This window comes from Dermacentor silvarum, chromosome 6 (genome assembly GCF_013339745.2).
Source record: "Dermacentor silvarum isolate Dsil-2018 chromosome 6, BIME_Dsil_1.4, whole genome shotgun sequence".
Taxonomy (NCBI): Eukaryota; Metazoa; Arthropoda; class Arachnida; order Ixodida; family Ixodidae; genus Dermacentor; species Dermacentor silvarum.
Window position 1 is genome coordinate 56,258,031 of NC_051159.1, and position 13,237 is coordinate 56,271,267.

Here is a 13,237-nt window from a genome sequence, read left to right on the forward strand (position 1 = left end):
ACACTAACATGCCCAAGAAGTTACTTTCTAAGACTCAAAACGTTTTCCACTGCATGAACCAAATGCATGTTCCAATATACAGCACTTCGTGCGTTTTTGACATTGTTTAATCACTCAACATTTATACTTACATTCTGTAAATGTGGAAGTGAATATAAAGTGACTATTTTTATATATTTCCTTGAATTTAATAATTATTATGCGATACTGTTACTTTCTATTCTGATAGCTTATAGAGATGCTCATTCTTTGAAAAGTATTTGATAAGTAAAATATGCCGAAATTCTTTTGCCCAGTAAAGTGTTTCAATTGCAACTGCGCATTCATTGATGCCATAAAATCTTCTTGTTTCATTCCTCACAGGTTTCGCATTCAGGACAAGAACCGGCATACAACGCTGTCTATATTAGGAACTAGGAAATGTACCGCATATTATTTATCAGCCAATAAAAAATATTTATTTATCTAAGCGCAACTGTTCGACTCTCAATGCGTGTTCATTCTTTGTGCCAAAAAATCTAGCTCCAAAAATTGCTGTTTACTAGTAAAACGACATTCTGGAATTTATACGTCCCGACGCTACACTGCCGACTTCGACTTACGACGCAGTGGGTGGGGGCATGCGGAATAACTTTGATAACCTGTTGTGAAAATGAAATAAATTAAATTTTGCTATTTTACGTGTCGGAACCACGATCTGAAAATGAGACAAGCCAGCCGTTGTTCCTTAACGTCCATCCAAAGCAGGTTAAACGAGCATTTTTTTAAAATTCCAAACCTACAAGAACGCTGTCATAACGGCCGGTTACCGAACCCATAACTTCGTGCTCGCAAGCGCAGCGCCATCGGTACTGAGTCACTGCGGCTGGCATACTTGCCGTTCACTGAAGGCTGGAAAAGATCTATGGCTGCTTTCTGCGTGTTCCTTGTCGTGTGATATTACGGCGTTCATAAATGTCATTCACTGCAATTGTGCTCTTCTTCGAAGAAACATCACTCAGGTTAAAGATCCTTCACTAATAAAAGTTCTCACAGTCTCTGGTAGATTGTCTTTCTAATACACGATGTTGTTCACGCCACGCTCATGCCTGATACATAGGCAGCCCAGTACATTGTTACGTTTAGCCAAGTTGTTGTTACCCTTCTATAACATAGCGATACATGGTGACGAAAACGGGACAGCCTCTCACGGCTTGTCTTGCCAAAACGAGCTGACTCGATCCTATGCTTATAAATTCGCTTCTCTCAAGACTCAATGGAAGCTGGTTCCCACTGCAAAACAGCCAGATTCTCTAACCGTTAGGCCACAATCGCATGTATACTTCTATTGTACCAACGCTGACTAGCTCTTTAACATAATTCGCGCATGTATCACATTGCGCACAACGTGGGCTCTAGTGCACATGGTGTGCACATGAACCAAACATACGTGCGCGGCAGTTTATTTACGTGAGAGGCGCATGAAATAAATGGGTCAGTATATAGTATTTCATTACCAGCTTCATTAAAGCTTCGCCTCACATGGCTTCCAAAATGTGCGTTGGATCTACATAATTGTTTTCACGGCATGACCTTCTAAAGCCTTCTTTTTTTTCGTCGCGATTAGATTGCCCGTTAAGGTATGACCGCGTTTAACAACTTATTATAGTGTAGTCTTATATATTAAAGTTCCATCTACGTTTCTACGTTACGTCATTTCCTGCATCGTTCTTACCTTCCTTTTGAAAATTCGGTTCTAAAACATCAATTCCTGTGGAGGCTTGGCTGATGAGGCCACCTTAATCAAAGAATACGTATTCCAAACGCCTGAGAAAACAATTTCTAAAGTGTTAAGGCCCAGCAAACACGTCAAAAGAGGAAGAACAATAGGAAAATGCACTGTCTAACTAAAATGACTCATAACCATATGACTACACTGTGTAACCATATAACTACAGAGCTGTCGCTCCAGGGCCTGGAGGCCCTGGATTGAGAGCTTTGAGACTACCGCGCCCTCATTTAAGCATGCCCTGTTTTCTCTATGGGCAATACATATTCCGTAAATATTCCGATTCAATAGATGTCATCTAAAGCTCCTAAATCTTGAACTCAATGTTTCTATTACGACATCTAACAAATTGGAGGCTGATATAATTTCTGCCAATTTTCGTAATGAGTAACACTCTAATCAACTTGTGGGCCATTATGTCACGATTTTTCCCAAGAACATACGTGCACCACACAGCGGTAAGCAGCTACCTCGCCAAGGCAAGGCCACGCTCGCATATGCACTTTACACACAAGCACTGGCGCAAGCTGATTACGGCAAAAGAAATTTACACAACCGGAGCAGGCGAGACACAGAAGCAGAATTCGGCGCGAAATATCAACGTTGTCCAAATTCTCCGCACTTGGATGCGCTCAGTTTGCTTCCTGATGGGTTAGGCGGCGGGAAACAACAGCGAGTGTGCCTGATAAAGTGCGACGACTTCTCGTCCTTCGCGAATGCTCACGCAACGGCGTCCCAAGGTGACACTCAGAGAGGCGCAACGAATCTCGTTCCCCTAAAAAAAAAAAGCGTGTAAGGTCACAACGGGTAGCTCTCGGGCCGTTATTTTCGCCCCGGAATGCCAGCGTGACGTTGGCCACACAAGGGGAACGCGGCGCGTTTCCGGCGTTGCGAATATTCGAACGCGCGCAGACCCCTTCGGGCAGGCCCTTCGCTTTTCTTGTCGGTCGCTCTGCTACTTTGTCCTTTTTTTTTTCCTGTTTTCCTGGGTTTCCGCGCTTTGCGAGCGTTTCGTCGTCGCCGCCGCGGTGCCACGCGCGGCCGTTTCAGAAGCGGCAGCGATAACAAAGATACGGAGCGCTTGCGAAAGTGAACTAGCGGCGACAGACGCCGTGGCGGCTAACTTTGCCTGCATAGGCGGCCGCTTGAAAGGTGCAGCGGGCGCGCTTACAGCACGAGCGCGCCCTCCTCTTAGTAATCGCCGAAAGACGGGAGTAGCCGTACGCCGGCGCGGACATTCGTCACGGAACGATGGCTGCGCGAGAAGGGTGCTTTCTTAAGAACGCTCGTCGACCCTTGCCGAGGCCTTCTTGTCCTCTGCGAAACTCTGCCGCCACGGACTTGCTTCAGAGTCGCTATACAACGTATCAAACAAGACACAAAGAAAAAAAAATGAAATGCTTGCTCGGCTATACGATCAGGAGAGGGGATGACGATCAGTTCCGCTAGGAGCCCTTGTTTTCGAGGGCCGTTTCCCCCCGCCCCGCTAGAGTCTCGTTTCCCAGCAGATACATTCTGTATCCCTCCCTCAATTTGCTGTCTTCACCACTAATCGCGTTCCTTGCTTTTCTTTTTGCGTTCTTTTCTTTGCCACTCCTGCAAGTCAGTCAGCTAACGCTGTATTGCTGGCCTAACTGCGAGCAGAGTAATGTCTCGCTCGGAGGCATTAGGCACTGTCCAGCCAGTGACGCTACTTATTTGGGCCGCATTTTAAAAGGATAGCCTGCTGGCAACGTATATAACCACTCGCGCGATTACTAGCAAACTTTGAAGTTAAGACCAATATACCCTGTGTTTCTGCGAGAAAAGTAGTCACTTGATGGTCTGGGCGATGCACTTAAAAGGGTATACTTTTTTAGTTTATTTCTCTCGAATACAAACTCGCACAAAAAGAGGGTGCGCCTTCGCTTTAATCTTGAGGAAATAATAATGCTATAGAGAATGGTGCAGCGTAACTGCTCTGCATCGTCTTACAGTACATAACGAAATGCTTTAGACGAGGACGCACCCTTCATTATTCCGCACTGGAATTTCTTGGCTTCTGTCTGCTTGCATAAAGCTTTGGCCCTTTGTACAAAGTCAGTGAGACGGTGGGCAAAGCCTGAAATATCTTGTCATATAAACCTGTAGTTATCCATAGCTGTCTCCCAAGCGCATCTTGTCCAAGCAGAAGCAACAAAATGTCAGTCATACCACGGCCGATCGATCATACCACGGGTGTGACTGATCGGCATAGTGCGGTTTCATTTATTCTACGCAATTTTGTAGCCTCTCTTTACGACATCAGGGAAGGATTGTTGGTTTTTCTTTTAAATGGCAAATTAAATCAAACGAATCGATGCAACGAACAAATCACAATGCCTGAGAGCTGCACTTAAAATTCGATCAAGTTTACTATAACTATAAAAGCCATTCTACACATTTCATTCTGTACGGCAGTCACGCTTATTGTCAACCATTATCTTCATGAATCGCCTTGTAATATCTTTCCTAAACTAATAATAAAACTAACCTTTAGGTTGCGGGAAGCTTGTAGTGCTGCGTTAGCATATTTACACTATTTAAAAAATACATGTGTTTATTGGTTTGTTTGTCAAATAATGTTGTCAGCCATGTACGCGGTTTTCATATGAGTGGATAACAATCAATTTCAAGTACAACAGGAGCCCTACAGATTCTATAAACTCGAAATGGTATGTCTTATCTAGTTGGACAAGCAATGCATGGTTCAGGAATATAAAGACCTTAAAATAAAGAAAAGTAATGAATGCAGCCTAAAGATGCAAAAAAAAAAAACTGGAAAAAATAACGACAGCCCCAGCAATGCACTAGGAGCCAAGAAAAGTAACAACAGCTGCACCAAGAAGCAATTCCTCATAGTTTCTTTATTCAATTGTTACATATAAAAGCGCCACTAATGCTGTATAGAAATGCGTCGACTCGTGTGAACAATACCGCAACATCCCAGAAGAAATTCTGTTCCTTCATAGCTTCAGGGAAAAGGCTAAACCTAGTATAATCAGTGCGTACAGCTGTAGCAGGCATAAAAATTAAACGGTAGATTTCAGAGGCTCTATTGCACTAAACATCTAATAATTAGTCTAGTTAATATGGACATGATTATGAATATTAACGTAAAGTTATTTCAACCGTTAGTGCTTAGTTCCGCATTGCAAGGAAGGAAGATCAGCCCTACGCCATGCTGACAAGGTGAGTCAGAGTGGTGGTCTTTGTTGATATTACGAAATACAATAAATTACCCCTTGCTTTCCTTGGCTTAATTGTCTGCCGGCTTCACACGGTTGTCGCCGACGAAAATTCACGCAGACACTCCTCTGGGAGTTCTCTAAGTATGCGTAAGCATTGTGGCACTCGCTTATCTCCACACAGCCCGGTGTCACTATCAACGTTAACAGAAGTTTACACTGTCGTTTACGACCAGTGTAAACTACAGCACTGCGGCGACACGAACTGCTGCGGACGGCGGCGCAAGGTGGATTGATGACGCAAGCAAACTACTGCAGGTGGCGGCGCCAGTTGCGGTGATAACGTTCCGATAATTACAAGCCATTATCGTTCCTTAGTGCCTTATCCATCCGCGTCGAATCATTATCAACCGTACTCCGGCGGCGGCTGAGTACGGCGCAGCCGCGAGGGCCCATCTTGAAAGCGATATGCGATGGGGACCGAGTGTATCGATAGCTGATAGCTTCATGTGCGCTGTGTTATCGCCGCTTAGTTCGCGTTGAAGCGAGAGGCAGCACGAAAGTCAATTCGCTCGCTGTTACGGGCCTTATCTTGAAAGCGATCGTCTTTCCTGACGTTCGGACAGACGGACGGACGGACGGACGGATGGAAAGGTTTCTTCTTTGGGTAGGCATAGAAATGCTGACGCATTTAAAATCGTGCCCTTCGATTTGCCTTATTATAGTTCATAACATAGCGAGGATCTCGGCTGCGGCAGATTTCGAGCATTCAGGTAGGATACGAGGTTTAATTGGCCAGCTTCATGCGGCTGAAGTTCACGTACTATGTGACGCCATCGGTTAAAACGATGTTCCAATTATACCGCCATTTCCTTGATTGGCGCTGGCTAACCATCTCCTGGTTATGTCTTTTCATCATCATCATCATCATCATCATCATCATCATCATAATCAGCCAATATTTGTGTCCACTGCAGGACGAAGGCCCCTCCCTGCGTAAATACCCAATAAGTGGACGCGCGAGCCACCACCGCCGAAGCTCAATTGGTGGAGAAACATACGTGTAATACGAGGGTCTATGTTCGCCTCCCACTGCCGTCAAGTTCTTTTTTCGACCACTTTCATTTGCCTTTACCTTATCATTTCTGTACTTCAATTAAAAATCAAGAAATATATTTCCCTATGCTTTCCTTGGATTCATTAACGGTTGGCTTTCAATGATATCGACTAGCAAAGGTCAGACCTCTTGGTTTTCCATGTTCTTCATAAGTTCTCATTCAAGTGGTAAAGCGGTATTTTACCCACGCCACCACATCTCTGCTCTGCTTAATCGAAAACTATATATGTATATATATATATATATATATCAGTGACGTAAAGAGTCCCAGGAGCCGGCACAGAAGTAGTTCAAAAAATAGAAGCACGTAGGAAAAACATAACAGGACTTTACTGACGTTTCGGCCGGGGTCCGGCCTTCATCAAGAGTGCGTGTACAAGGATACAGAGCTCAATTTATACCTTTTTGCCGTAAGGGTGAAAAGAGACAAGAAAAATACAAAGTGAAAAAGAAAAGACACAGTAAAAAAGAATACAACAAACACGTAAATGGAAAACTTGCGCGAGCACAGAGTGGAATTATTAAAAAAAGTGAGCACAACAAGGCTGTGAAAACAAGCTCGTGAATCGTGAGTAGCCCATGACCACAGGCGTGCACAGATTTCGTGTCGTCATGGATGCAACGCGCACAATGACTCATGTCAGAGTCATCAAAACGATGGGCATGTACAGTGGTGCTATACAGGGGACAAAGTTGGGCGTGCATGGAGTGGCATTATTGAAAACGTAATAACAAAAAGCATGCGGGCGTCACTGACAGGATTTAGTGACGCCGTGAGTGTCGACACATCTAATGAATCTTGTCAAGGTACATCAAAAACGACGGGCATGTACAGTGGTGCTATAAGGGGTACAACGTTGCGCGTGCATGGAGTGGGATTATTGAAAACATATTAACAAAAGGGACGCGAGCGGTCGCTGCTGCCAGGAGAGTATTTGACCACAAAGACGGTCAATACACCCTCACCTGGCCTAAAGGACGTGACCTCCACTAACCTCCGAGTTGAACGAACTGCGATCCATTGCATTCTTTGCACACCTTGTATTCTTTGTGTTTGTAGGCAGGCGTATTGTATTCAAATTCTATGAGTGTGTGAAAAAATGAAATAAAATATAAAATAAATGACAGATTTAGTGACAAGATTAAGCAATAAACATCAATATAATTTAGAATTTATACTGCGGAAATATGCATATCCCTTCATAAACATGCCATATAATATGCGTTATAGAACTGTCATGAAATGCATGTTCACATGTATAACTATATATATATATATATATATATATATATATATATATATAATTCCAAGAGCAGGAGAATGGAGTAAAGAAGAAAAAATACAATAACACGACTTTACTGACGTTTCGGCCGCACATTCAAATGTCAAAAAGGGAAGCAGTGACGAATGAAAGCTGTAAATGCAGGTGCACACCTTTTTGACCTCAAAGAAACCAAAAGTGATAGGGATAAAAGTATATGTGCAATGATAAGGGCCCACGAAACTTGCAAGGTGTAAAGACGCGGATAAAACACTAAACGGGTAAAAAAGAAAGTTTGCCAGCACTTTCTTTGATTCCACAAGTAACCGCTTTAAATTTATGAATTAGATAGGATTCTCGAAGCTCTCTTTCGTGGTGGGAATGAAAACCAGATTGAAGGATTGTTGCGGTGATTTTATCAAATGAGTGGCCTGGAATGAGCACGTGTTTTGATAGTGAGATGAGGGAGAGTAGCTGCGTGGCACTTATGGTTGTTAAAGCGATACCGGAACGGCGTTTCAGCTGGTCCAACGTACTGTACTTTGCAAACAGAACATTCGAGCAAATAGATACAATTGTTAGTGTCAGACGTAAAATTTCCTTTAATTTTCATGTGGAAATCAGAGGCAGTGCTTTTGGCAATACATGATGTCGTCATGTGTGCACAAACTTTGCACCGTGTTTTCTTGCAAGGTTGGCAACCCGCAGTCTCAGGAATCCTCGTTTTAGATGACGTTAAGATGTCATGCAGATTATTAGACCGTCTGAAGACTACCCGTGGGGGTTCTGGAAAGATAACTTTAAGGTGATCACTCTGTGCTAGTATGTTGAAATGTTTTTTCAGGATTGACGAGACATTTGGAACCGATGCTGAGTGGGCTAGAACGAGGGTACTTTGTGTCTGAATGGGCGATTGCTTTTTTGCACGGAACAAATCCTTCCGATTTAGCGCAAAGGCCCTTTTAACGGCATCATCCACAATATGACGTGGGTATTCCTGCTGAATTAAAGCTTCGCGAAGTTGTTCACAGTTTTCATAGAAGTCCGACTGTTCCGAGCAAAGTTTTTTAAAGCGGAGCGCCTGACTATATGGTACACTGGTTTTCCAGTGTTTTACGTGAGAACTTTTAAAGTGAAGATAACGATGCCTGTCCGTTGGTTTTCTGTAAAGTTTAGTGGTTAGTTTGTTGTTAGATAGGGAAACTGCAACGTCCAGAAAGTGAATCGTTGAACGAGAATATTCATGCGAAAAATAAATGGATGGGTGGGAGGTATTGAAATCGGCTATAAACGATAACAGTTCATTTTCACCATGAGGCCAGATCAGAAAAATGTCATCTATAAACAGCTTATAATAAAGAGGTTTTAGTTCGCGCTCGCCAAGAAAGTCATTCTCCAGAACAGACAAACGCTAGCATAATTCGGTCCAATGCGAGTGCCCATTGATGTGCCGCTTATTTGAAGGTAGTGCGAACTACCTGTCACCTTTCGTTCATGGTCACCTTTTTGTTAATATGTTTTCAATAATCGCACTCCATGCACGCGCAACGTTGTACCCCTGTATAGCACCGTCGTTTTTGATGTACCTTGACATGAGTCATTAGATGTGTCGACACTCACGACGTCACTAAATCCTGTCAGTGACGCCCGCATGCTTTCTGTTAATACGTTTTCAATAATCCCACTCCATGCACGCCCAACTTTGTACCCCTGTATAGCACCACTGTACATGCCCATCGTTTTGATGACTCTGACATGAGTCATTCTACGTGTTGACATCGATGACGAGACACGAAATCTGTGCACGCCTGTGGTCATGGGCTACTCACGATTTACGACCTTGTTTTCACAGCCTTGTTGTATTCACGTTTTTTAATAATTCCACTCTGTGGACGCGCCAGTTTTCCATTTACGTGTTCGTTGTATTCTTCTTTTTTACTTTGTATTTTCTTTTTCACTTTGTATTTTTTCTTGTATCTTTTCACCCTTACGGCAAAAAGGTATAAATTGAGCTCTGTATGCTTGTACACGCACTCTTGATGAAGGCCGGACCCCGGCCGAAACGTCAGTAAAGTCCTGTTATGTTTTTCCTACGTGCTTCTATTTTTGAACTATATATATATATATATATATATATATATATATATATATATATAGTCGGCTCATAGTTCTCTCTGAAGTTCACAGATCTAATATACCTGTGCTTCATATTCAACCGCTTCCCCATAAAGGCGCAACACCTTTTAGTTTAGGCGATTTATCAAGTAGTTTCCGCAAAATAAGCGGATAGGTGGCCATATTAGAGAGTAAAGCAAAATTGTGCTTACCACCTCCACTGGTATTCCAACCGGGGTCACTACAGCAATAAGGACTGGGGAGCGGAAGGCATTTCGCACTGCGCGATCGCGCTCTATTTACAATGCTTTGCACTTTCGCGCAAAGTATTGCGCTTGACACGGAGTCTCAGTGCGGAAGCATCTGTGCATGTGTTTGGGTAGCAACGACAGGCAGTTATGCAGATGGTAGATCATGGTCACCTGTAATCTAAAAAAAAACTTCAGTACAATTCCACTCTGTGAAGGTGGATGACCCGCAAAGCTGTGTATGTGGTGATTGACTGGTGATAGGTCCCAAGTTTGCGGGATCGGGGCCACACGTACGGTTCGCATTTCTTTCCGAACTTGGCGTCCACCACCCGCTCATCGTCGGTGTACTCCTTCCGCCGCCGCCATTCTCTTTTGCGTTCACGCCGTCGTTCGTGGTAGGCATGCTGTTCTTCTGACCGTGCAACACGCGGCCTACCCATTTCACAGTCAGAGCATAACTAAGGAAAGGAATCAACATGGAGTATGACGTCAGGAGACAGAAGACACTCAGATTGGTAGCCACTAGTTTGAATACGCGGGATGGCGTGTATGGTGCCAATGTAGACAAGGCCGACGCAGGTCAAAGTGTAGTATCTGTTGTTATCATCCTAATATCTGCTATAGATGGTCTTTGGACACAAGATAATAAATTTATCTTTGCAAATTGGCGGAGTGCTTGACGCCTGCTTCACCTTCGACGCGGTTCGGCACGATATTTCACTATCTTCGGGATCGGCATACGGTTTTGGTTGCACGGACATTGATCCGCTGGAAGCTTGGAATATACAGCTTCGCTGTAAAAAAATGCAATGTAGCAGCCTATAATGAGGATGTGTGCGTCACGGAGAATTCGTTTTTGACAAGATGGCAGTTTATTAATGCACAATTATTTGTCTTCATGGCTGTCAAAACAGCGTCGGCAGGTCAAGCCAATCGTACATAACAAAGATTATGATGAACTACAAACGTTGCACGATGCGGCAAAGATGCGGCAAGAATCAGTGGTTGGCGAAAAACAACATGGAAAGCATCGACGGCATAACTGCCAAAATGACGGTGCATCGACAACACCTCAATTTATTCGACAGCGATTAAGTGGCCGACATATCCGCACAGGAAATGGGACGTGAAAGCGCAAATCTCATTGGTAGGATTGAATAGTTGGGCTCGTGACGGGTGAAGTTGTGGCATCAGAGATTAATAATCCCCAGCTGAGGCCTTCAAGATAACTTACCGAGACTGAAAAGCGACAAGCCTTTTAGATAGCACGTCATTAAAAAATCTTGGGTCACCGTACACGTCAAACGTATATTCCTATACTTTCAAATAGTTACGTATTACTCCACCGATCACCCCCAAACAAGGCTATAGTCATTGCCTTTTCAGCCATTACACTGTAGTGAATGAGCGCAATTATTTTAGGAACAAGGAAAACAGTAATAACGTGGGTGTCTTCGCTGTAGCGAAAAGGTTTTGCCGCAATGAATGAGTCCACCGCCGAAGGAATGACTGAAGTCTCGTGTTTCATTTTTATGCTTTTTTAATACTTTGGCTTCGACAGATGCGGAAAGAAAAAAAAGAAAACACGACGAAAACAAGGTCTTCTACAATTTCCACGCTCTTGGACAGTGGACACGTAACGTGAGCAGAAACCTGCCCACTGAGCATGAATACGTATACAGCCCTACAGCCACAAAAAAAAAAAGCGAATTTCTTGAGTCTTGCTTTCAGAGTGAGGTACAAAACCACAAGTCGTAATCACCCCACGCACGCGACGTCCCCACCTATGTGCTTTGGCATCGGGTCTGACTATCGACTGCATCAACGTTAATAAAGCAAGCGCGCCTCACAGCAGGCCACCCATAGTAGACTGCGAAATCAAGCACGATTGAACAGGCGAGTCAGCTCGACCACACGGTCACACGTCCGCCGGAAACGGCACTGACCACATAAAGCCCTCCCCGGGCGCGCATTGTGCCGCACAAGTAGAACGGAATGCCCGCACAGTGACAAGGCTAGCCGTGGACTGCGCTTGTGTGGTGAGGAGGAAGTGGGCGAGGGGAAACACCGCTGGCGTCTTGTGGAGGACAAGGTCCAGCGCGGACCGACGACGGACGCTTGACTTTCTGGGAAAAACACGAGTACGCGCAGTGAGCGTGCTTCCCGGTCGCTCGCCCGCCCCGTAATTGCAGATCGGACGTGGCGTTACGCTGGCGCAACGAGCTTGAGAAAGGCCCGGGAAACAACGAAGCACGACGCGCTGTATTTTGTCAGGGCAATCCTTCATTCTCGGCGCTTTCGTTACCTGTCACTGCGGATGTTCCTATATGGGACACCGGGCCCTAGCCATCCGTTAAGACTACGGCCAGGTATATATACGTACGGGTCGGCCTGTCTAATGGAGACGGCACAGACGACAACTGCTCAGTGCGCACGCGAGCTAACCTGGCACTGCCACGACCCCGGTCACCATGAAGACACTGGTAATGTTGCTGCCCTTCGATAAGTCTGAGTTATGACAAAGGATTCTGTAAGAATTGAGATGGGTACTCATATAAGGGTCTTACACCTATTGCAATCGCTCTGCGGCGTTTCGTTACCTCCAGTCATCAATATCACGGCAAGAGGAATGTTCCATTCACGTGTTTCTGTTAAATTACCTGTAAGAGAGCATGTGTTGCACCATGAACTATATTATGCTTTTGAACAGCACTGAAATATATTTTAATGTTTCCGAGATGCCCATAAAGAAAAGTTTGTTCTTTATGTTCGGGAGCTTAAATTCAGGGTGCCAATAATTACGCGGACTAATCCTTAATTTCCAGTTCTACCTCATCATCTTCTGCATGGTTGCGTCAACGGTTATGGCTGGCTATGGATACGGGCTTGGCTATGGTCTCGGTGGCTACGGGCTCGGCTACGGACTTGGTTATGGCCTTGGAGGATATGGACTTGGAGGATACGGCCTCGGCTTTGGCCGAGGCTACGGTCTTGGATACGGCGGTTATGGGCTTGGCTACGGAAGCTACGGAGGTTACGGAGGATACGGTGGAGGATATGGCCGCGGCGGCTACGGACGCGGCTACTACTACGGATAGTAGTCATTCGATTCGCCCATCGCCACCTGTACAATTCTGAGCCAAAATACATGTCATACAGCCGTGTCAAACTGCCTATTGTCTTTTTCCGCCGTGATTTCAAATTTATAGCACATTTTTACGATTTTTGCGTCTGCTCATTTCTCTAAATAAAGTTTATTCCTCCTCCATTTTTACTTTATTTTCTATAAAAAATGAAATAATGTAGCACATTACACTAGCATGTTCTCATAAGAATACACAATCATAAATGTATTCTTTCTCATTCTTAGTGACTAATGACAAAATATAATTGAGATTATCTGCTAGCTCGCGTAGTTACCCATTATTTAACTGGAGTGCTCAAAACGTCTCAGAAAGGAAACACGTTTTGTTGACTGCATAATAACATAAATACGCGCAGGAATGAAGATTAATTTT

General features: G+C 44.3%; 1 protein-coding gene and 1 non-coding gene across 2 annotated transcripts; both read left to right on the forward strand.

The window, feature by feature from the left end:
* Positions 1-10,268: 10,268 nt before the first annotated feature.
* LOC119457129 (U2 spliceosomal RNA) lies at positions 10,269-10,465 on the forward strand. The gene has a single exon (XR_005193158.1). It is a non-coding gene; the product is annotated as a U2 spliceosomal RNA (small nuclear RNA).
* Positions 10,466-12,126: 1,661 nt separating this feature from the next.
* Positions 12,127-12,877, forward strand: LOC119455034 (keratin-associated protein 6-2-like). Its single transcript, XM_037716554.2, has 2 exons — positions 12,127-12,202; positions 12,545-12,877. Exons 1-2 carry the CDS (start codon positions 12,191-12,193, stop codon positions 12,815-12,817), a joined length of 285 nt encoding a protein of 94 aa, XP_037572482.1. The 5' UTR covers positions 12,127-12,190; the 3' UTR covers positions 12,818-12,877.
* Positions 12,878-13,237: the final 360 nt, after the last annotated feature.